The sequence below is a fragment of the Oncorhynchus mykiss genome, chromosome 3 (assembly GCF_013265735.2).
Source record: "Oncorhynchus mykiss isolate Arlee chromosome 3, USDA_OmykA_1.1, whole genome shotgun sequence".
Taxonomy (NCBI): domain Eukaryota; kingdom Metazoa; phylum Chordata; class Actinopteri; order Salmoniformes; family Salmonidae; genus Oncorhynchus; species Oncorhynchus mykiss.
This window is the reverse complement of record NC_048567.1, coordinates 8,897,550-8,923,062: the sequence shown is the minus strand read 5'-3', so window position 1 is coordinate 8,923,062 and position 25,513 is coordinate 8,897,550. Positions and strand designations below refer to the sequence as shown.

Below are 25,513 nucleotides of genomic sequence, written 5' to 3'. Positions count from 1 at the left end.
GACTGGTTTTCACAATCTCAAACTCCAGCTACTTTTTGCGTCCACGAATTACACATTCAGTCACAAAGATGCCCATAGAGCTCATTAGCTCTCCTGAGTACAGCTTTAGTCTAGTATCACTGGGCAAGAGGTGTGTATCAGGTGCCAGGTTGATTTTGTCTTTGTAGCTCATTACGTTGCTTGTTGTGTAATCGTAGTGTCACAAACCAGTTCTTCCCTCTTGAGTGTACAGCCCCAATTGATTCATGCATGTAAATGTCACTTTCACTGTTCTGAAACTGAGTGACATCATCAACACAGTAAATCTTGCCCTCACTCACCCGTCTTTTTCTTTTGAGACACACTTTTACAAAGTGATTATTAGTTCCACAAGCTCTGCTTGGTTTTCCGTAGGCAGGGCAGTGCTCTTTGCCTCGTGCCTGTGTATTTTCACAGTATTTACATCAATGCAGGTGTAGCAGCACGGTGGCTAGGAAAAACTCCCTAAAAAGGCCAAAACCTAGGAAGAAACCTAGAGAGGAACCAGGCTATGAGGGGTGGCCAGTCCTCTTCTGGCTGTGCCGGGTGGGCATTATAACAGAACATGGCCAAGATGTTCAAATGTTCATAAATGACCAGCATGGTCGAATAATAATAATCATAGTAGTTGTTGAGGGTGCAGCAAGTCAGCACCTCAGGAGTAAATGTCAGTTGGCTTTTCATAGCCGATCATTGAGAGTATCTCTACCGCTCCTGCTGTCTCTAGAGAGTTGAAAACAGCAGGTCTGGGGCAGGTAGCACGTCCGGTGAACAGGTCAGGGTTCCATAGCCGCAGGCAGAACAGTTGAAACTGGAGCAGCAGCACGGCCAGGTGGACTGGGGACAGCAAGGAGTCATCATGCCAGGTAGTCCTGAGGCATGGTCCTAGGGCTCAGGTCCTCCAAGAGAGAGAGAGAGAAAGAAAGAAAGAATTAGAGAGAGCATACTTAAATTCACACAGGATACCAGATAAAACAGGAGAAATACTCCAGATATAACAGAATGACACTAGCCCCCCAACACATAAACTATTGCAGCATAAATACTGGAGGCTGAGACAGGAGGGGTCAGGAGACACTGTGGCCCCATCCGATGATACCTCCGGACAGGGCCAAACAGGCAGGATATAACCCCACCCACTTTGCCAAAGCACAGCCCCCACACCACTAGAGGGATTTCTTCAACCATCAACTTACCATCCTGAGACAAGGCCAAGTATAGCCCACAAAGATCTCCTCCACGGCACAACCCAAGGGGAGGCGCCAACCCAGATACGTGCTATGGGGTTCTCTGTCTTCACCGTTCATGGTGAATTACTCTGCCTTGGTTTGTTTTGTCAGAATGTCTGCCTGGCAACAGCATGAACAGTATCAACGTCGGTGCATGGGGCCTCGATTTCCATTGCTCTCATTCTTATGTCACTGACTTCGGCAGTGCAGCACATTTCAAAGGCAGTTACTAATGTAGGCAGGGCAGGGCAGTGCTCTTTGCCTCGTGCGTGTGTATTTTCACAGTATTTACACCAAATCAAATGTATTCATATAGCCCTTCTTACATCAGCTGATATATCAAAGTGCTGTACAGAAACCCAGCCTAAAACCCTAAAGAGCAAGCAATGCGTCTCTCTCTTAGTAGACGCCGGCGCGTATCCTCATTTGCAATTCCCAGCACTATTTTGTTACGAATCAATTCATCTTTCAATCCCCAGTATTCACAAGTAGCGGATCTTTCTCTCAAACGTGTTACAAAGATGTGTACTGACTCACCCTGTTTGCAGCTTTCGAAAACGAACCAATCGTAAATGACGTTCCTGGTGGGTTTGAAGTAATTCTCCAATGCAATCCAATATAGCCTTTGCATCACACTGTTGTCGTGCTGTGAGGGTGAGTTTGTGCCGGTAGAAATGCCTGCATTCACTGCCCATTAAACTCCTCAGTTGCCGCTTGGACCTCGTTGGGTTTCTTATGTAGACCGGTTGCCAGCGCATAGTCCTCGAATTCATCCCTGAAGTTGTACCAATTAGTATTCGAGACCCCTGTGAGAACCATGGGATTTGGTGGCGGAATGTTCGCTGCCATAGCGATGGAATAGGAGATATCTTTGCCTTCAGCCATCGGGGTAACATTAGGTAGTGATGCTAGCTTGCCAGCTAACAACAAGTTGATCAGTGTTGTGACTAGCAGTAGGAAACGGCGTGTGTTCGCATATGGGACGTAACCGCGCCAATACTGTACTTAGCTACAGAAATAACAGACGTGTGGTTTTCAAGACACTTCTGATACCATGTTTCAGTACGAAATGTTGGATAAAGGAATGAAGACAGACACCAATGTCAAGTTCAATAGCCTTGTTCAAGCATTGTACAAATAAATCCCTACACACGGAGTCCAGGAAACAGTCCGTGTAGTCGATTACCTATAAATTACACTCGGTAACAATCATCCTGGTAATTTCTACTGCCTCTGATCTAGCGGACTCACTAAACCCTAGCTTTGTTTGTAAATTATGTCTTCGTGTTTGAGCGTGCCCCTGGCTATTTGTAAATATATATTTTTTTTTAATAGAAAATGGTGCAGTGTGGTCTGCTTAATATAAGGAATTTGAAATTATTCAACTTTTACTTTTGATACTTAAGTATATTTAAAACCAAATATATATATATGTATTTGTTTTTTACTCAAATATAATTTTACTGGGTGACTTTTACTTTTACTTTAGTCATTTTTTTATTAAGGTTTCTTTCCTTTTACTCAAATGACATTTGGGTACTTTTTCCCACCACTGGTCATTGTATCTATCATGTACATTTCTGCCGCATTTGGTCAAATTTAATGTACAGTGGACACCACCCATTTCCTCATCCTTTTTACTCCACCCCCTTCACCTGAGCAGGGATATAAGGCCAGAGCTGCTTCATCACCGCACAACTGCAACCTGCAATTCACCTCTTCAATCTACTGCTCCTAAATACTTGGAAGTTCATTTAAGAATTTGAGGTAACTCCTATTTTAACGTGTGTTTTTTTAATTTATGTAATTCATGTATAGCCAGTTAAATTAGGTCTTAATGAGATGCATTTCTATTACTTTTGTGTATTATTTAGTTGTTTTTTACATTTGCCATTTAGAACTGAAATGATACATTCTCATTATAAAAGGGCTAGTTTAGGCACATTTCCTCTCTCTTCCTTTTGTCTAAATGTGTTTTGCTCCTTCCTGTTTGTGTGGGTGTTTACTATAATAAACTGCAGCGAATAAACAATATAAATTCTCTCTTTCAGAATCATGAGTATGAACTACATGAGCACCGAGAGGATTCTGCTGAAAGAGGACTACCTCCTCTCCAACAATGGACAATTTAAAGCTATCTTTCAGGTACAATAGTTAGTGAAACACTTACATTTCAATTATATTAACATTAGATATCTGGTCTGCAACTTATTTTGACCTTAGAAATGGTTTTTGTAGGGATGTAACGATTCATGCTGTGATCAGACAGTGTCATTAAATCAATGCTGTGTAATAAATTATGTAGTCAAACTTTAATTATATTTAAAAAATGTTTAATGGATATGTGTACAACAAAAGTTCAACATTCACCTTCTGCTTCCATTAACGTCAAGCCATCTAGCATACAGTTTGAAGCATTCGATAAATCCAACACACCACACAGAACTCACTGCAACTGACTCTGCAACGCAATGCTGCAAGGCGAACGCAGCGTTCAATTGGAAATGATGTTGCATATGTTGGATTTATCAAACGTATGCATCAAACTGTATGTGTAGACGGCTTGACATCAATGGTAGCAGAAAAAGTTACTGGCAAAGTGAGAGGATTTAACTCTGGTGCCTTCAGCTGAACCTTCATCTTGAAACATTATTTTTATTCTCTAATATATATAAAAAACGTTCAAAAGTTTGGGGCCACTTAGAAATGTCATTGTTTTTGAAAGATAAGCACATTTTTTGTCAATTAAAATAACATCAAATTGATCAGAAATAGGTTCGATTACAGGCTCAAAATGACCAGCAACAAATAACTTTCTTCTGAAACTCGTCAGTCTATTATTATTCTGAGAAATGAAGGCTATTCCATGTGAGAAATTGCCAAGAAACTAAAGATCGAGGCATCTGTTTTTTCTCTAAGTAAGAAAAGCTATTCAAGAATTTACTGGATAAAAAAAAAATGATAATGATCATTCTGATTAATTACACCAACAGAAAAATACACTTATTTTATTTTTTTCCCCTACACAGCAACTGTAGTAGGATAATCATCAGCGAGCATCTTCTGGATCCGAAAAGTATTAAATACGTAAATTAAAATATTTACCATTACAAATGTAGACAGAGGACAGAGAAAAGCTGATATAATTTGGTATGCATTTAAGGTGTACATTGGGGCGGCAAGTAGCCCAGTGGTTAAAGCGTTGGGCCAGTAACCGAAAGGTTGCTAGATTGAATCCCTGAACTGACAAGGAAAAAAATCTGTCCTTCTGCCCCCAAACGAGGCAGTTAACCAACTGTTCCTAGGCCGTCATTGTAAATAAGAATGTGTTCTGACTTGCCTAGTTAAATTACAATTTTTAAAAACATTAGGGGAATGATAATCTCATACTCTGCAAAAAGTTACATCTGATTTAGAAATTAAAATGCAAGATAAATAAATCACAATCTTAGAAAGCCCATAACAAATCTTTACAAGATAAAGAAGAAAATAACATTTTCTAAATTTACGCAGGAATACGATCTTTTACTTTTGAAGAGAGCCAACAACTACAGGTTAAACTCAAATAAAGCATATTACTTAATGGAAGATAACCCTGGTAAATATCTCACAAAACGAATACACGCTAAACCAGTTATAATTGTAAAATATACAAATTCATGTTACGTAGAAACAACGCAATTAATGACAATTTTAAAAGCTTTATGGAAATTGATATAAATCCGAATTAAACAGTTGGACGAATCCTATAGCCTTAGACTCAACAACCCTGAAGCAATTATCAGCAGACGAAAAATAAATCACTCAACAGGCACCACTAAAAAAGAAATATTAGATGCTTTTAAAACATTCGCGTGGAGAAAAAGCACCAGGAATGGATAGCTTTATCATCGAATTACCTGCTGAATGGACTTAAAATAGATTTCATTTTTATTGTCCAGGTTCACGATCAGAAATAGTTTTGGTAGTTTTTCTTTAAACAATCGGTGTATACTAGATACATGGGCTCCGATATGAGACACAAATGATGTTTTAGTAGGAAACGATATGGTTTGATTAGAGAACGAATTGAGATTCAGTTCGATGCGATATGATTCTATGCACTGTTGCATGAACACATTAATTTCCCATTCTAAATGAATATCTCCTGCTGATGTAGATCATGAGATAGATGTTTTTATTTCACCTTTATTTAACCAGGTAGGCTAGTTTAGAACTGTCACGAACCGGCTCAAAGCCCGTAACAAAAGGGAGACAACGTGGAGATAAGGAGTAACAAAATATATATTTATTAACTAAAGCAACTAAGGAAAATATACAATGGTGTGTGTAATCAGTAGTGTAAGTGAGTGTTTTGCATGCATGAATGTGATAATGCAGGGTTTTGAAAGGTGCTATAGCAAACAACCAAAAACCACCAAGAAACACAACAAAAAAACCTATCAAAGTGTCTGCATGGAGAGAGACTCCTCCATGAATGGGGAAGTGGTGTATTTATCCTGGGGAACACCTGGGCCCAGGTGTTTCCCATGTAGCTGAGGACCCTCCCAACTCCGCCCACCAGCATCCTAATAAGGGAACAACAGAGAGAATACGGCAGACCGAGTGGGAGGCTCGTCACAGAACTCTCTCATTTACAACTGCGACCTGGCCAAGATAAAGAGTTACACATGGAATAAACAAGCATAGACTCAATAACACAGTAGAAAAAAAAGTCTATATACAGTGTATGCAAATGGCGTGAGGAGTTAACGCAATAAATAGGCCATAGTAGCGAAGTAATTACAATTTAACAGATTAACACGAGTGATAGATGAGCAGCTGATGATGTGCAAGTAGTGATACCGGTGTGCAATAGAGCACAAAAGTAAATAAAAACAATATGGGGATGAGGTAGGTAGATTGGGTGGGCTATTTACAGATGGACTATGTTCAGCTGCAGCGATAGGTTAGCTGATGTTTAAAGTTAGTGAGGGAAATAAGTCTCCAGCTTCAGCAACTTTTTAAAATTATTATTTTAAATGATTTATTTATTTTGCAATTCATTCCAGTCACTGGCAACAGAGAACTGGAAGGAAAAGTGGCCAAAGTAGGTGTTGGCTTTGGGGATGACCAGTGAGATATACCTGCTGGAGCGCGTGCTACGGATGGGTGTTATCGTGACCAGTAAGCTGAGATAAGGCAGAGCTTTACCTAGCATAGACTTATAGATGACCTGGAGCCAGTGGGTCTGGCGACGAATATGTAGCGAGGGCCAGCCGACTAGAGCATACAGGTTGCAGTGGTGGGTGGTATATGGGGCCTTGGTAACAAAACGGATGGCACTGTGATAGACTGCATCCAGTTTGCTGTGTAGAGTATTGGATAGTCAGTTTTACGAGGGTAAGTTTGGCGGTGTGAGTGAAGGCGGCTTTGTTGCGAAATATAAAGCTGATTCTAGATTTCATTATAGATTGGAGATGTTTGATATAAGTCTGGAAGGAGAGTTTACAGTCTAGCCACACACCTAGAATGTGGACAACTACAAATTCCTAAGTCAGAACCGTCCAGAGTAGTGATGCTAGTCGTGCGGGTGGGTGCGGGCAGCGAACGTTTGAAAAGCATGCATTTTGTTTTACTAGCGTTTAAGAGCAGTTGGAGGCCACGGAAGGAGTGTTGTATGGCATTGAAGCTCGTTTGGAGGTTAGTTAAGTGTCCAAAGAAGGGCCAGATGTATACAGAATGGTGTCGTCTGCGTAGAGGTGGATCAGGGAATCACCCGCAGCAAGAGCGACATCGTTGATATATACAGAGAAAAGAGTCGGCCCGAGAATTGAACCCTGTGGCACCCCCATAGAGACTGCCAGAGTTCCGGACAACAGGCAGGGCAGGATGGATATAGGTCTATAACAGTTTTGGTCTAGAGTGTCACCTCCTTTGAAGAGGGGGAGGACCACGGCAGCTTTCCAATATTTAGGGATCTCGGACGATACGAAAGAGTGGTTGAACAGACTGGTAATAGGGGTTGCAACAATGGCGGCAGACCATTTTAGAAAGAGGGTCCAGATTGTCTAGCCCAGCTGATTTGTACGGGTCCAGGTTTAGCAGCTCTTTCAGAACATCTGTTATCTGGATTTGGGTGAAAGACAAGCTGGGGAGGCTCGGGCAAGTAGCTGCGGGGGTTGCGGAGCTGGTAGCCAGGAGGAAAGCGTGGCCAGCTGTAGAGAAATGCTTATTGAAATTTTCGATTATCATGGATTTATCGGTGGTGACCGTGTTACCTAGCCTCAGTGCAGTGGGCAGCTGGGAGGAGGTGCTCTCGTTTTCCATGGACTTTACAGTGTCCCAAAACATTTTGGAGTTTCTGTTTGAAAAAGTTAGCCTTTGCTTTCCTGACTGACTGCGTGTATTGGTTCCTGACTTCCCTGAACAGTTGCATATTGCGGGGACTATTCGATGCTAGTGCAGTCCGCCACAGGATGTTTTTGTGCTGGTCGAGGGCAGTCAGGTCTGGAGTTCTACATTTTTTTGAAAGGGGCATGCTTATTTAAGATGGTGAGGAAATTACTTTTAAAGAACGACCAGGCATCCTCGACTGACGGGATGAGGTCAATATCCTTCCAGGATACCTTGGCCAGGTCGATTAGAAAGGCCTGCTCGTAGAAGTGTTTTAGGGAGCGTTTGACAGTGATGAGGGGTGGTCATTTGACTGTGGACCCACAGCGGATACAGGCAATGAGGCAGTGATAGTTGAGATCCTGATTGAAAACAGCAGAGGTGTATTTGGAGGGCAAGTTGGTCAGGATAATGTCTATGAGGGTGCCCATGTTTTTGGATTTAGGGTTGTACCTAGTGGGTTCCTTGATAATTTGTGAGATTGAGGGCATCTAGCTTAGATTGTAGGACTGCTGGGATGTTAAGCATTTCCCAGTTTAGGTCACCTAACAGAACAAACTTTGAAGATGAGGGGCAATCAATTCACATATGGTGTCCAGGGCACAGCTGGGAGTTGAGGGGGGTCTATAACAGGCGGCAACAGTGAGAGACTTAATTCTGGAGGGATTCATTTTTAGAATTAGAAGTTCAAACTGTTTGGGCGTAGACCTGGAAAGTATGACAGAACTTTGCAAGCCATCTCTGCAGTAGATAGAACTGCCAAAGGGGGAGGAGTTGCAATCTTGATGAAAAATGTTGTAGTTTGGTATGGAAATCTCAGAATTCAGACACGGCAAGGACATCAGGGTTGGTGGAGTGTGCTAAAGCAGTGAGTAAAACAAATGTAGGGAGGCGGCTTCTGATAACATGCATGAAACCAAGGCTTTTTCGAAGTCAACAAATGAGTGCCTGGGGACACGCAGGACCTGGGTTCTGTGTGTGTGCGTGCGTGTAAATGATGTATGTCTATATAGGCACCTGAACTGAGCAATAATAGAGACTAGGCATCTACCACCCCACTCAATGTGGTCTCCGAGCATTTCGTATTATTCTGTAAGTAATTCAACAAGGTTGAATCATGACGTCAGTGATCTTCAGGTCGGAGCTCTAGAAAGAGGCCCGAGTTCACAACTTTGAATTCCGAGTTGAATGACCGTTCAAAAATGTATTTTCCCAGTCTGAGCTTGTTTTTTTCCCAGAGTTCCCTGTTGTCTTGAACTCATTAAAGTCTGAGATTTCCAAGTTTCCAGTTGTTTTGAATGCGGCAGAAGGCATGCTGGATTGACATCATGGCCAATGTATTCAAACTTTTCTGGCCCATGGTGTTGAATGTTTATCCTTTTAAGTTTGGAATAGAGACCCTTAAACCCAGACTTGGACCAAACACCCTCTCTACTGAATAGCAGGCTAATGATTGCTTTGCAACCACTCATTGTTGAATTTGCATTTTCCAACTTGTGTAATGTTTATGGTTGATGAGCAGCAATACATTTTATCTATAATTTCTCTTCATATGACAAGGATTGAAAAGGATTTGCCAGCAGACTGTCACCGTGATTCATGAAGATGACTGCTTGTCATGCTTGTTGACATGATCAGTCCAATCAAATCTACGGTAGATATAACGTGATTTAACAATTTATCTGTGGCCAACGACCTTGAGCCTTCTTGGATGGGCACTTCTAATGTAACTATGGCAGCACCCATGGGACTTGAATTTGAGGTCTCAATGTATATTTTGCGTTTATGTGGTGTCCCAATGAGTGACAGAACATTGAGCCAATCACTGCACAACTAGAATACATTACCAATCCCTAAGCTCTGTATTTTCCAATGGCTGTCCCACCACCACAGAAAGCAATGAGCTATGCTGAAACACCTGCATTTTGAAGCTGCCTTACTCAAGAAAGCAAAAAAAGAGACCATGTTTGTATGCGGATTTATTAACTTTTTTTAATTTTAATGTTTTTACATTGTTTGCAAACTGATATGTGACACGTATTAATGCCAAAATAACATGCAAAACAGGCTCTGCCCTCAATGACGGGTCACCATTGATATGTTACGTTTCCTAATGTGTGTATTCATTTGTGGATGTCCATTATACATTCTGATATGTTACGAATTGCAGATTTTAATTTAGAATGGGAAATTAAAATCTTAGTGCATCGATTTACATCGCATCAAACCAAATCGCATTGATTCATTCTCTAATCAAAACCGCATCGCATTGTTTCAAATGAAAACGTATCATTCCTGTATCATATCGCAGACCAAGTATCTAGATACGTATCGAATGGAATAAATGCACACCCCTAATATTTTGTTTTAGCTGACGAACACTTGCCGCGAATATTGAAAAATAATTTGGGAAATATTTTTCACCCTAAACTTTAAGTAATCATTTAAGTGGATGAAAGGAATGCACAGCAGTACAGTGGTCATCTGTCTAACATGTTTATATGCAAATTAATTTTCTCTTTGCAGACCGATGGCAACTTTGTGCTCTACGGTTGGGGTCGGGTTGTCTGGGCATCAAACACTGTGAACAAAGATGCTCAGAGGCTCATCCTCCAAAAGGATGGCAACCTGGTCATCTACACCAAACAGGACCATCCCATTTGGTCAAGTAACACTGGCCGTTGCAACAATACACAAAGAGGCCACCTCACCCTCACTGACAAAGGTACCCTGGAGCTCTACAGAGACCGAGAGGTGATCTGGACATCGTAACATCGACCGGCCCAACAATGCACAGAGGTCACCTCACCCTCACTGACGAAGGTGCCCTGATGCTCTACAGTCCCAGAAATGTGGTCTGGTGCTCTCGTGAGGACACTAGTAATGAGGCAGAGTAACAGCTTCACTTGACCATACCTGTCTACATCTACCACTAAACTGTATTCAAAAGCCTTGAGGCTTTAACCCTTTGATTTGGTCAAATAAAACTGTATTGACTTAAAGTAGTCATTTGTGTTGTAATTATGTGCATTGTGTCAGGTACTCTCTATATTCAAAAGACAAATATCACTAACTTTTCATGAAGAAAATGGCTGTATTGGCTCATATAAAAGAGAACATGAGATCTGACTGTTTATGTATATTTTTATTATGAAAGACACTATCATGCATCACAACAGAATAATTTATGGAGGGACACATACACAACTGCAACGTTATAATCCATGTATGAGTCTGTTGGCGTTTGTCCCATAGAGAATGCTAGTGGCCTTGATGTCGCATGGGCAGCACCATCGAGGGCTTCCGCCATTTTAAAGTGGTCAAAGTAGTCAACTGAGTGGGGATTCCTATGGGTTATAGCCTCAATGGCACTGCCCATGCTGTCACAGATATAAAGATGAGTCCTATCTCTATGGGTGAGTGGGAGGGTGTGGGCCCATGTGTGATGTTACAGGAAGGCACACAGTCTCTCCAGTACAGAAGGGTTTCTGTTGCTGAGGAAGATCAGTTCTTTCTTCCCTTCCTCTGTCTGACCTTATAGAGAGAAATCTCTCAATCAGTTCAACATGTCATAATCTAAACCATCACAAACAGTGGTGAAAGTGAATATCTCTTACTGTGTGGGTGTTGTAGCCAGTGGCGGTCCAGGTAGTAGAGGTAACAGCTCTCAAACTCCTTCTCACTGTAGAGGGAGACTGGTACTGGGATAAATGGGTCCATGCTGTCAAAGCCCTCCTGTAGGAGGAACAGAGGATAGATGTTTTTAATATGTGAACTTCTGTTTCTATATGCATCATCAGTCAAATAAACACATCAGAAGGGTCTTGTCCAAAAACATCTACATCATTCCCTTGTTAGCCCAGATCAATAGACACCAAGGGTTAGAGGTAGTTTTTGGACTGGACATACAACAACATTAACCAGGGTGTAATCATGACCACTGCCTCTCCCAGCAGCTCCTGGGGCAGGTAGGCAGAGCTTGGAGCGTAGAGAGATCCTGTCTGAGACAGCGTGGCGATGACCGCCCCTCCACACTGAGGAGAGAGAGAGAGGAACAGAGGTGTAAATCACAATTGTCTAATGTCTATTACACAGAGGATAACCACCATGCAGTTCTCACCCAGTCATTGTTGATCATCTTCCTCAAGTTATGAACCAACGTCAACTCCTCTGGAGCCACCTGGCAGAGAGGAGAGACACGGGAAAAGTGACAGGGGAGAGAAAGGTCAGTCAAGTAAGCAATCTTTACACAGAAATTACAAAGGCAAAAATGGAAGCAATAGAAATCAACATTTTTTATAGATCCACAGTGAGGTGAATGAATGTATAGGTGTATTAGTACAGGGCTCTTGTCCTCCTTCTTGAGCGTGGTCCTTCCCCAGAGACCGTTGACTCCATCAACAGCCACAGCCAGCCTGAAGCCCCCCTCTGTCCCCCCAGCCTGTAGCCTCAGCTCCTTTAGAACTGCCCCCACCACATCACTGCTGCTCTTCACACGAGACACTCCCTGGGGAGAAAAAAGCACAGCTTAACAATGATACGTGGTATGAGATTCTTAAGAGAAGTGCACTGAACCAATTATGTTTCAGAACTGGAGCCCAGACGCAAGGCTTCCACATGAAAACAGTAGGGATTCTGCAATAAAGTCTTTGTTGTCATTCAACAAGAGATTACTTGTTTTCATGCAAATTTTTTTATTGAAAAATACTGCACAATACATCTTAGTTAAATATAAAATTGCATGACTAAGATCGCCTTGGCAAAAACGTCATAACAGATTAAGTTATTTTAGATTAATTCTGACTACGGCATCTCAAAAATGGACAAACAGCACTATTAACACTCATTTTTCAAGTGAAGGTCTTAAGGGAGCATGCGAGCACACTCGTTCGGCCAAACTGAAGGATGCTGACGCCTTAATAAAGGGCACGTTGACACTGGACTCACCATGTCCACCAGCTCCCCTAGTGGCCGTCCCTCCTCAGTGCTCTCTCTTTTAGTCCACACCTACCGCTGCCTCAACTTGATCTAAAACAACAAGGGGAGACACAGTCACGAATACAGGATGCCTCAAGGAGTAAAAATATGCTTAACAACTGTGTGCAATAGTATTTAAAATGACATCTCTGTACCCCACACACACAATTATCAGTAAGGTTCCTAAGTCAAACAATGAATTTCAAGCACAGATTCAACCAAAGGCCATGGTGATTTTCCTGTGGTTCACAAAGGGCACCTATTGGTAGTTGGGTAAATATACAAATAAAACAGACATTGAATATCCCTTTGAGTATGGTGGAGCTATTATTGATGCACCATCCAAAGTGTAAAATTAAACCCACAACGATACAGGCGGCAATCCTAACGTAGTTTCCGGAGAGGCAGGAACCACTCAGGGATTTCACCATGAGGCGAATCGTGATTTAAATAAAGTTTGAGTTTAAAGGCTGTGATAGGAGATAACGGAGGATGGATCAACATAGTAGTTATTTCACAATACTAACATAATTGATAGAGTGAAAAGAAGGAAGCCATCCTGTTTGCAATAAGGCACTAAAGTAATACTGAAAAAATGTGGTATGAAATTAACTTTTTGTCCTGAATGCAAAGTGTTGTTTGGGGTAAATCCAACACAACAAACACATCACTGAGTATCATGTCATATTTTCAAGAGTGGTGGTGGCTGCATCATGTTATGGGTATACTTGTCATCGGCAAGGCCTCTGGAGTTTTTTTAGGATAAAAAGAAACCGACACTGTGAAACAAACAAAGTTTCATATACACTGGAATTGCTTACAAAGATGACGTTGAATGTTCCTTTTTTAAATATTAGGCAAATATGGTACAATCCAGGTATGCAAAGCTCTGAGACTTACCCAGAAAGACTCACAGCTGTAATTGCTGCCAAATGTGATTGACATGTATTAACTCAAATCAAAATATTAATTTTTTTATTTTCCATGAATTAAAAAAATAAAATGTTTCTTCCACTTTGAGAACTTGTGTAGATCGTTGACAAAAAACAACAATTAAATCAATTTTAATCCGGCTTTGTAACAACAAAATGTGGAAAAAGTCTAGGTGTGTGAATAGTTTCTGAAGGCACTGTATCTTACTTCTAATGTTAGGATTAGGGGATGGTAAACTGATCCTAGATGTGTTCCTACAGGCAACACATACAGTGCCAGTCAAAGGTTTGGACACACCTACTCATTCCAGGGTTTCTTTCTTTCTTTCTTTTACTATTTTCCACATTGTAGAATAATAGTGAAGACATCAAAACTATGTAATAACATATGGAATCATGTAGTAACCCAAAAAGTGATTACAGCTTTTTGGGTTTGTACGGTGTGCAAAGCCTTGACAGTTTTGCACACCGTGTGTCCAAACTTTTGACAGGCACTGTACCTGGCGCCCACTATCTATCTGAGGAGGAGGGGCTACCTTGGAGAGGAAGTGTTCATTGGTGGTTCTGAAGTTGCGTAGCCAGTTGGAGGCCTGTATTGGCTGGTCAAAGCGGGAGGCGTGGTAGGAGGAGGGCAACAGCTCCTTACAGTTCTTCACCCACAGGTGGGCTATAGAGAGGAGATTATTATCATCATCATCATCATCATTATTTTGTGTGTCTGTGTGTATGCCACGTCGGGGTGTGTGTGTGTTACTCACCATCTGGTATGTGTAGTACTAGCCATCCTTGTGTGGAGCAGTAGTGGACAGTTTGACAGAGAGACATGGTCTTCCCTCTGCCCTTCACCCCATCTACACAACCAGTCAAGGTCAACACCAACATAATTCAACACAATACAGGTAGACAACACAGGTCATAGAGAGGTACAGGGATGACTGTGTACAGTCGTGGCCAAAAGTTTTGAGAATGACACATTCATTTCCACAAAGTTTGCTGCCTCAGTTTGTATGATGGCATGGCAATTTGCATATACTCCAGAATGTTATGAAGAGTGATCAGATGAACTGCAATTAATTGCAAAGTCCCTCTTTGCAATGCAAATTAAATGAATCCCCAAAAAAACATTTCCACTGCATTTCAGCCCTGCCACAAAAGGACCAGCTGACATAATGTTAGTGATTCTCTCGTTAACACAGGTGTGAGTGTTGACGAGGACAAGGCTGAAGATCACTCTGTTATGTTGATTGAGTTCAAATAACAGATGCTTACCTGCAAGGAAACACGTGCCGTCATCATTGCTTTGCACAAAAAGGGCTTCACAGGCAAGGATATTGCTGCCAGTAATATTGCACCTAAATCAACCATTTATCGGATCATCAAGAACTTCAAGGAGAGCGGTTCAATTGTTGTGAAGAAGGCTTCTGGGCACCCAAGAAAGTCCAGCAAGCGCCCGGACCATCTCCTAAAGTTGATTCAGCTGCGGGATCGGGGCACCACCAGTACAGAGCTTGCTCAGGAATGGCAGCAGGCGTGTGTGCATCTGAACGCACAGTGAGGCGAAGACTTTTGGAGGATGGCCTGGTGTCAAGAAGGGCAGCAAAGAAGCCACTTCTCTTCAGGAAAAACATCATGGACAGACTGATATTCTGCAAAAGGTCATTTTCTCTGATGAATCCCCTTTCCGATTGTTTGGGACATCCGGAAAAAAAGCTTGTCCGGAGAAGACAAGGTGAGCGCTACCATCAGTCCTGTGTCATGCCAACCGTAAAGCATCCTGAGACCATTCATGTGTGGGGTTGCTTCTCAGCCAAGGGAGTGGGCTCACTCACAATTTTGCCTAAGAACACAGCTATGAATGAAGAATGGTACCAACACATCCTCCGAGAGCAACTTCTCCCAACCATCCAGGAACAGTTTGGTGATGAACAATGCCTTTTCCAACATGATGGAGCACCTTGCCATAAGGCAAAAGTGATAACTAAGTGGCTCAGGGAACAAAACATTGATATTTTGGGTCCATTGCCAGGAAACTCCCCAGACCTTAATCCCATTGAGAACTTGTGGTCAATCCTCAAGAGGCAGGTGGACAAACAAAACCCCACAAATTCGGACAAACTCCAAGCATTGATTATGCAAGAATGGGCTGCCATCAGTCAGGATGTGGCCCAGAAGTTAATTGACAGCAAGCCAGGGCAGATTTCAGAGGTCTTGAAAAAGAAGGGTCAACACTGCAAATATTGACTCTTTGCATCAACTTCTGGTAATTGTCAATAAAAGTGTTTGACACTTATGAAATGCTTGTAATTATACTTCAGTATTCCATAGCAACATATGACAAAAATATCTGAAGACACTGAAGCAGCAAACTTTGTGGAAATTAATATCTGTGTCATTCTCAAATGTTTTGGCCACGACTGTATATTAAATGTGTAAAGGTACACTGAGGTGTGATCAGGTATATTAGGTAGGGTAGGATACAGAGTAGGTAGCGCAGGTTGGGCTTGCTGTAGTCAGCTCGCTTCAGGTGAGATATCAGCTCCAGAGCTGGCTGCCTCACCATCACACAGCCCTCGTTAAACATCTTCACCTGGACACGGGTACAGACAGTCAGTCATACTGTAATAAACACACAAACACACACACACACACACACACACACTACCTGTTGTTGGTATCGTGGAGGCAGGCCATGGGGGAAGACAGTGTGGAAGTGGGAGGGGGGCACAGTGTAGTACTGCCCTAGGTGCTGTTCTGACTGACAGGCCTGGGGACAGAGGGAGATGAAACATCAGTACCCTCCACACTTATTACCACATGCTACAGAATAAAGTGTGGTTGATTATTCCACCTACCGGGTCGTTCTCCTGTGTTCTGAAGATGGAGAATGTCTCCGGTCTCATCTCCATGCCAACCGCCACCTGCTGCTGGCCACACCCACTGCCATGGAGCGGCCGCACCTGCGCTACCTGTCCGTGACATCATCACATTCCACAGGTAAGAGGCAGGTGTAGAGCGTCTATCATAGTCCAAAACGTGTACGCCTAAGCACAGCAGTGTTCTAGAATTTAGGACCGTTAGAATGAACTACAGTACAGTGGTGAAGCACAAAACACATTTTTACTAGTACCAGAAAGACATCTCCAGAAAGACATGTACTGTATATGTAGCGCTGACTTTTCAAAATGCATTGATCACATGGAAACTGACATCCCAATGCATCTTAAATGTTAATAAATATTCATAGCTAGCACTAGCTCAAGATGTCCTCTTAAGGAGCCTAACCTCCCCGTTACTCCTTAAGGTCCAAGGACCTTCTGTTATTTTCAGAGGTAGACTGGCTCTGGCAGTCAAAACCTCTAAGCGCCAATCGATTCTCAAATGCGATACTAGAAAAATAAAGCCCTTTACTTTTATATCACATCAAAATAATTTAACAAATGCAAAATATACACATACTGTACACCACAGGAGGATGGTGGCACCTTAATTGGGGAGGACAGGCTCGTGGTAATGGCTGGAATGGAATAAGTGGAATGGTATCAAATAAATAAAACATGGTTTCCATGTGTTTAATGCCATTCCATTAGCTCCTTTCCAGTCATTATTATGAACCGGCCTCCCCTCAGCGGCCTCCACTGCTGTATATTTTTATTTAACCAGTTAGGCTAGTTGAGAAGAAGTTCTCATTTTCAACTGTGACCTGGCCAAGATAAAGCCAAGCAGTGCGACACAAACAACAGAGTTACACATGGAATAAACAAACATGCAGTCAATTATACAATAGAAAAAAGTATATATACAGTGTGTGCAAACGAGGTAGGATAAGGGAGGTAAGGCAATAGATAGGCTATAGTGGAGAAATAATTACAATATAGCAATTAAACACTGGAGTGATAAATGTGCAGAAAATGAGTGTGCAAGTAGAGATACTGGGGTACAAAGGAGCAAAATAAATAACAGTATTGGGGATGAGGTAGCTGGATGGGCTATTTACAGATGCAGTGATCTGCTCTGATAGCTGGTGCTTAAAGTTAGTGAGGGAGATATGGGTCTCCAGCTTCAGTGATTTTTGCAGTTCATTCCAGTCATTGGCAGCAGAAAACTGTAAGGAAAGGCGGCCAAAGGAGGAATTAGCTTTGGGGATGACCAGTGAGATATACCTGCTGGAGCGCGTGCTATGGGTGGGTGCTGCTATGGTGACCAGTGAGCTGAGATAAGGCGGTGCTTTACCGGTGCCGACAGAGATGGCCGCCTTGTTTCGCGTTCCTAGGAAACTATGCAGTATTTGGTACCCCAGGTAATCTTAGGTTTTATTACATACAGTCGGGAGGAACTACTAAATATAAGAGCAACTCACCATCATTACAACCAGGAATATGACTTTCCCGAAGCGTATCCTGTGTTCTGCCTTCCACCCAGGACAATGGATTGGATGCCAGCCGGCGACCCAAAACAACGACGTCGTAAAAGAGGCAAACGAGGCGGTCTTCTGGTCAGGCTCCGGAAACGGGCAAATCACTCACCACTCCCTAGCATACTACTCGCCAATGTCCAGTCTCTTGACAACAAGGTTGATGAAATCCGAGCAAGGGTAGCATTCCAGAGAGACATCAGAGACTAACGTTCTTTGCTTCACAGAAACATGGCTCACTCGAGAGACGCTAACGGAGTCGGTGAACCTAGCTGGTTTCTTCAGACATCGCGCCGATAGAAATAAGCATCTTTCTGGTAAGAAGAGGGGCATGCCTTATGCCTTATGATTAACGAGTGTGATCATAACAACATACAGGAACTCAAGTCCTTCCGTTCACCTGACTTAGAATTCCTCACAATCAAATGTCGACCGCATTACCTACCAAGGGAATTCTCTTCGATTATAATCACAGCCGTATTCCCCCCCAAGCAGACACATCGATGGCCCTGAACAAACTTTATTTGACTCTATGCAAACTGGAAACCACATATCCTGAGGCTGCATTCATTGTAGCTGGGGATTTTAACAAGGCTAATCTGAAAAGACTCCCTAAATTGTATCAGCATATCGATTGCGCAACCAAGGCTGGTAAAACCCTGGATCATTGTTATTCTAACTTCCGCAACGCATATAAGGCCCTCCCCCCACCCTCCTTTCGGAAAAGCTGACCACTACTCCATTTTGTTGCTCCCTGCCTACAGACAGAAACTAAAACAAGAAGCTCCCGCGCTCAGGTCTGTTCAACGCTGGTCCGACCAATCTGATTCCACGCTTCAAGACTGCTTCGATCACGTGGATTGGGATATGTTCCGTATTGCGTCCAACAACAACATTGACGAATACGCCGGTTCGGTGAGCGAGTTCATTAGAAAGTGCATTGACGATGTCGTACCCATAGCAACGATTAAAACATTCCCAAAAAAGAAACCGTGGATTGATGGCAGTATTCGCGTGAAACTGAAAGCGCGAACCACTGCTTTTAACCAGGGCAAGGTGACCGGAAACATGACCGAATACAAACAGTGTAGCTATTCCCTCCACAAGGCAATCAAACAAGCTAAGCGCCAGTATAGAGTCAAAGTAGAGTCACAATTCAACGGCTCAGACACAAGAGGTATGTGGCAGGGTCTACAGTCAATCACGGATTACAAAAAGAAAACCAGCCCCGTCGCAGACCAGGATGTCTTGCTCCCAGACAGACTAAATCACTTTTTTGCCCGCTTTGAGGACAATACAGTGCTACTGACACAGCCCGCAACCAAAACCTGCGGAATCTCCTTCACTGCAGCCGATGTGAGTTAAACATTAAACGTGTTAACCCTCGCAAGGCTGTAGGAACAGACGGCATCCCCAGCCACGTCCTCAGAACATGCGCAGACCAGTTGGCTGGTGTGTTTACGGACATATTTAATCGAGCCTTATCCCAGTCTGCTGTTCCCACATGCTTCAAGAGGGCCACCATTGTCCCTGTTCTCAAGAAAACTAAGGTAACTGAGCTAAATGACTCAGTTCCGTCATCATGAAGTGCTTTGAGAGACTAGTCAAGGACCATATCACCTCCACCCTACCTGACACCCTAGACCCACTCCAATTTGCTTACCGCCCAAATAGGTCCACAGACGATGCAATCGCAACCACACTGCCCTAACCCATCTGGACAAGAGGAATACCTATGTGAGAATGCTGTTCATCGACTACAGCTCAGCATTTAACACCATAGTACCCTCCAAACTCGTCATCAAGCTCGAGACCCTGCGCAACTGGGTACTCGACTTCCTGACGGGCCACCAACAGGTGGTGAGGGTAGGTAACATCTCCACCCCGCTGATCCTCAACACTGGGGCCCCACAAGGGTGCGCTCTGAGACCTCTCCTGTACTCCCTGTTCACCCACGACTGTGTGGCCATGCACGCCTCCAACTCAATCATCAAGTTTGCGGACGACACTACAGTGGTATGCTTGATTACCAACAACGACGAGACGGCCTACAGGGAGGAGGTGAGGGCCCTCGGAGTGTGGTGTCAGGAAAATAACCTCACACTCAACGTCAACAAAACAAAGGAGATGATTGTGGACTTCAGGAAATAGCAGAGGGAGCACCCCCCTATCCACATCGACGGGACAGTAGTGGAGAGGTTAGTAAGTTAAGTTCCTCGGCGTACACATCACGGACAAACTGATTTGGTCCACCCACAGAGACAGCGTCGTGAAGAAGGCGCCTCTTCAACCTCAGGAGGCTGAAGAAATTCGGCTTGTCAACAAAAGCACTCACAAACTTCTACAGATGCACAATCGAGAGCATCCTGTCGGGCTGTATCACCGCCTGGTACGGCAACTGCTCCGCCCACAACCATAAGGCTCTCCAGTGGGTAGTGAGGTCTGCACAACGCATCACCGGGGGCAAACTACCTGCCCTCCAGGACACCTAAACCACCCGATGTCACAGGAAGGCCATAAAGATCATCAAGGACAACAACCACCCGAGCCACTGCCTGTTCACCCCGCTATCATCCAGAAGGCGAGGTCAGTACAGGTGCATCAAAGCAGGGACCGAGAGACTGAAAAACAGCTTCTATTTCAAGGCCATCAGACTGTTAAACAGCCACCACTAACATTGAGTGGCTGCTGCCAACACACTGACACAACTACAGCCACTTTAATAATGGAAATTGATGTAAAATATATCACTAACCACTTTAAACAATGCTACTTAATATCATGTTTACATACCCTACATTACTCATCTCATACAGTGGGGCTAAAAAAGTATTTAGTCAGCCACCAATTGTGCAAGTTCTCCCACTTAAAAAGATGAGAGGCCTGTAATTTTCATCATAGGTACACTTCAACTATGACAGACAAAATTAGGGGAAAAAAATCCAGAAAATCACATTGAAGAATTTTTAATGAAATTATTTGCAAATTATGGTGGAAAATGCACGATTTCTGGCTCTCACAGACCTGTAACTTCTTCTTTAAGAGGCTCCTCTGTTCTCCACTCGTTACCTGTATTAATGGCACCTGTTTGAACTTGTTATCAGTATAAAAAGACACCTGTCCACAACCTCAAACACTCACACTCCAAACTCCACTATGGCAAAGACCAAAGAGCTGTCAAAGGACACCAGAAACAAAATTGTAGACCTGCACCAGGCTGGGAAGACTGAATCTGCAATAGGTAAGCAGCTTGGTTTGAAGAAATCAACTGTGGGAGCAGTTATTAGGAAATGGAAGACATACAAGACCACTGATAATCTCCCCCGATCTGGGGCTCCACGCAAGATCTCACCCCGTGGGGTCAAAATGATCACAAGAACGGTGAGCAAAAATCCCAGAACCCCACGGGGGGACCTAGTGAATGACCTGCAGAGAGCTGGGACCAAAGTAACAAAGCCTACAATCAGTAACACACTACGCCGACAGGGACTCAAATCCTGCAGTGCCAGACGTGTCCCCCTGCTTAAGCCAGTACATGTCCAGGCCCGTCTGAAGTTTGCTAGAGTGCATTTGGATGATCCAGAAGAAGATTGGGAGAATATCCTATGGTCAGATGAAACCAAAAAAGAACTTTTTGGTAAAAACTCAACTCGTCGTGTTTGGAGGACAAAGAATGCTGAGTTGCTTCCAAAGAACACCATACCTACTGTGAAGCATGGGGGTGGAAACATCATGCTTTGGGGCTGTTTTTCCGCAAAGGGACCAGGACAACTGATCCGTGTAAAGGAAAGAATGAATGGGGCCATGTATCGTGAGATATTGAGGGAAAACCTCCTTCCATCAGCAAGGGCATTGAAGATGAAACGTGGCTGGGTCTTTCAGCATGACAATGATCCCAAACACACCACCGGGTAACGAAGGAGTGGCTTCGTAAGAAGCATTTCAAGGTCCTGGAGTGGCCTAGTCAGTCTCCAGATCTCAACCCCATAGAAAATCTTTGGAGGGAGTTGAAAGTCCGTGTTGCCCAGCAACAGCCCCAAAACATCACTGCTCTAGAGGAGATCTGCATGGAGGAATGGGCCAAAATACCAGCAACAGTGTGTGAAAACCTTGTGAAGACTTACAGAAAACGTTTGACCTCTGTCATTGCCAACAAAGGGTATATAACAAAGTATTGAGATAAACTTTTGTTATTGACCAAATACTTATTTTCCACCATAATTTGCAAATAAATTCATTAAAAATCCTACAATGTGATTTTCTGTATTTTTTCTTCTCATTTTGTCTGTCATAGTTGAAGTGTACCTATGAAGAAAATTACAGGCATCTCTCATCTTTTTAAGTGGGAGAACTTGCACAATTGGTGGTTGACTAAATACTTTTTTGCCCCACTGTATGTGAGAATGCTATTCATTGACTATAGCTCAGCATTCAACGCCATAGTGCCTTCAGAGCTCATCAATAAGCTAAACACCTCCCTCTGCAACTGGATCCTGGACTTCCTGACGGGCCGCCCCCAGGAGGTAAAGGGAGGTAACGACACATCTGCCACACTGATCCTCAACACGAGCCCCTCAGGGATGCGTGCTCAGTCCCCTCCTGTACTCCCTGTTCACCCACGACTGCGTGGCCAGGCACGACTCCAACACCATTATCAAGTTTGCAGACATCACAACAGTGGTAGGCCTGATCCCCGACAACAACGAGACAGCCTATAGGGAGGAGGTCAGAGACCTGGCCGGGTGGTGCCAGAATAACAACCTATCTCTCAACGTAACCAAGACTAAAGAGATGATTGTGGACTTCAGGAAAAGGAGGACCAAACATAAGTATTTGGTCAAAAACAAAAGTTTATCTCAATACTTTGTTATATACCCTTTGCTGGCAATGACAGAGGTCAAACGTTTTCTGTTCCCGAGAAAGCAGTATATCGTTTGCATTATGCTCGTCAGACTCATTAAAGGAAAAAAAGGATTCTGCCAGTCTGTGGTGAGTAATCACAGTCCTGATGTCCAGAAGTTATTTTAGATCATAAGAGACGGTAGCGGCAACATTATGTACATTATAAGTAAAAAAACAAGTTAAAAACGCAAATAAAAAAAACACAATTGGTTGGGGACACGTAAAACGACGGCCTTCTTCTCCGGTGCTATTTTACAACTGTCCTACCCAATCATCCGAACACAAAATAAAAGCTTGTTTTTACTCCAATGTTTGTAAACATAGTAAAAGTACACAAACACTATAACTTACCATTTTGATATCCTGGACGGTCAGTCCTTGCATCCATAGCTCTGTCTGTAAATTTAAGAGTGGTTACATTTATCCAGCCCTATCCCTCAGCTTTTTACCAAAACAGGGCCAGGGAAGACGTTTGGTTATTGTTTCAACTGCGGATTGACACTTTAAGATGGGTGGGGAATCACACATAAATTCTTCAGAAACACCGTTCTGTTAATAATTCCCTAAGGCTTATTGCAACATACTGGCCGCCTACTCGTCTTCAGTTATTCCATGGTACTGACTACTTCCTGATGTTATGGAATGATAAAGAAATGTGGGCGATTACTGAGAAACATCCTCCTTTAACTTGTCACAGAATTCTAATGACTTCCATAGAGGGGTGTTGAGTAAAAACCTTCCAGAGAACCATTGTGAGTGGGAGTCATGCCTATTCTTCCAACATTGACACATTGAATAAACAATCTGAAGCATTCTATCAATTAACACACGCTAGTTTTAAGCGTCTGTTACAGAAAGGGTAGGTTTAAGGCCCTTTCTTACCAAGTCCTTTCCTCACTCCTGAGTCCTAAAGTAATGCCTTGGCACGTTGAGGAGAAAGTGACACTTTGAGAATGAGGAACCATTGCAGGAAAACGTTCAATAACAGATTTATTTTCATCACAGAAAAACTGATAGACTACTACAGGATTCTCTAGACATGGGATTTCCCCAACTATCTTTCTTTCCTCAAACCGTGGCAGAACTTAACTGCTTTATAATGGTGAATGTGGTATTTTCTGGTTTATTTGAATAGGGACAGGTACAAACACATTAACACATTTAATAAACAATAATCTGATGCATTGCACCATAGTGTATAGCTCATACTAGTTTTCAACACCTGACTAGAGGTGTTGATTGTGCTTCTGGAATATGGTGAGTCATTGTCAGTGGTGTAAACTACTTAAGTAAAAAATACTTGAAATACTTGTCTTTGTCCAGCAACCGGCTCAGAGGCTCACAGACTGTTGATAGGTGTGGCATGAACTTTGCAAGATAGTTTGCAAAGCCGATGAGAAGCTGTACTCCTTTTGCATCAGACGGGTTTGGCTTGTCGAGGATCACTCTGTCTTTGTTTAGGTCCGGCTTCGGGCCTTTGGCCGAGAGAATGCGACCATGGAAGTGGACATCTTTCACCTTGAACTGCAGCTTCTTCTGGCCAAGGCCAAGCTTAACTGATCGGCAGCGCTCCATCAGTGCCAGGAGCTTCACATCATGAATACGTTCTGCTTCTTCGTCTGTGTCACCACAGCCTACGATCAGGACATCACCGGCTATGGGTTCAATGCCCTTGAGCCCAGCCAGTAACTCGTGCTGCTTGCGTTGGTATACCTCAGGCGCCACTGAGACACCAAACGGGAGCTTGAGCCAGCGTTTCCCACCCCAGGGGTCCAGAAGGTAGTCATGAAGCTGCTTTCTTCGTCCAGCTTGCATTGAAGGAATGCATCTCGGGCATCCACCAAGGTGAAAATCCTGGCCTTTGGAAGCTTATAGAGGACATCCTCTAGTGTCGGCATGATGTAGTGGGATCGTTTCAGTGCTTGGTTCAGATGCTTTGGGTCGATGCAGACCCTCAGCTTCTCTGTTTTTTTCACTATGACCATATTGCTGATCCAGTCAGTTGGTTTAGTCACAGATGTCATGTGGCCATCTGCGCCTTGTCCAGCTGGGCCTTCACATTGCAATGGGCACATTGCGAGGAGCACACTGGACTGATGCTCTCATCCAATTCAAAGTGTACCTCCCCAGGCACTGATTCAACGGGCCTGTTGAATACATCGTCATATCTGCTGAGTAGTTGTTCTTTGGACAGGGGTCCATGCTGGACATGATCATTTGGTATCATACTGTACACATACCTAAACCTGAACTAAATACTATGTCAGGTATCATACAGTATACAGTGCCTTGCGAAAGTATTCGGCCCCCTTGAACTTTGCGACCTTTTGCCACATTTCAGGCTTCAAACATAAAGATATGTAAAAACTGTATTTTTTTGTGAAGAATCAACAACAAGTGGGACACAATCATGAAGTGGAACGACATTTATTGGATATTTCAAACTTTTTTAACAAATCAAAAACTGAAAAATTGGGCATGCAAAATTATTCAGCCCCTTTACTTTCAGTGCAGCAAACTCTCTCCAGAAGTTCAGTGAGGATCTCTGAATGATCCAATGTTGACCTAAATGACTAATGATGATAAATACAATCCACCTGTGTGTAATCAAGTCTCCGTATAAATGCACCTGCACTGTGATAGTCTCAGAGGTCCGTTAAAAGCGCAGA

General features: G+C 43.2%; 1 protein-coding gene, 1 long non-coding RNA gene and 1 pseudogene across 3 annotated transcripts in view; 1 reads left to right on the top strand and 2 right to left on the bottom strand.

Annotated features, from left to right (window-relative positions):
- The window catches only part of LOC118945318, a 28,037-nt gene extending 2,995 nt beyond the window's left edge, over positions 1-25,042 (bottom strand). The window contains exon 1 of the long non-coding RNA XR_005040472.1: positions 24,558-25,042. This is a non-coding gene — a long non-coding RNA (uncharacterized LOC118945318). The remainder of the gene's footprint in view (positions 1-24,557) is intronic.
- On the top strand, positions 2,005-10,624 carry LOC110520883 (mannose-specific lectin). 2 transcript variants are annotated; one of them, XM_021598329.2, is made up of 4 exons: positions 2,005-2,146; positions 2,911-2,991; positions 3,299-3,392; positions 10,149-10,624. In XM_021598329.2, exons 3-4 carry the CDS (start codon positions 3,303-3,305, stop codon positions 10,392-10,394), a joined length of 336 nt encoding a protein of 111 aa, XP_021454004.1. In that variant the 5' UTR covers positions 2,005-2,146; positions 2,911-2,991; positions 3,299-3,302; the 3' UTR covers positions 10,395-10,624. The 2 variants fall into 2 exon arrangements, with proteins under 2 accessions (XP_021454004.1, XP_021454003.1); XM_021598328.2 differs by having other exon boundaries at positions 2,007-2,146; positions 2,911-3,014.
- Positions 10,753-16,497, bottom strand: LOC110520801 (annotated as a pseudogene).
- Positions 25,043-25,513: the final 471 nt, after the last annotated feature.

Bases quoted from the DNA above. Each gene is read 5' to 3' on its own strand.
- LOC110520883 (XM_021598329.2), top strand. From the start codon at position 3,303: ATGAGTATGAACTACATGAGCACCGAGAGGATTCTGCTGAAAGAGGAC. The intron at 3,393-10,148 runs GTACAATAGTTA...TTCTCTTTGCAG, and splicing joins AATTTAAAGCTATCTTTCAG to ACCGATGGCAACTTTGTGCT.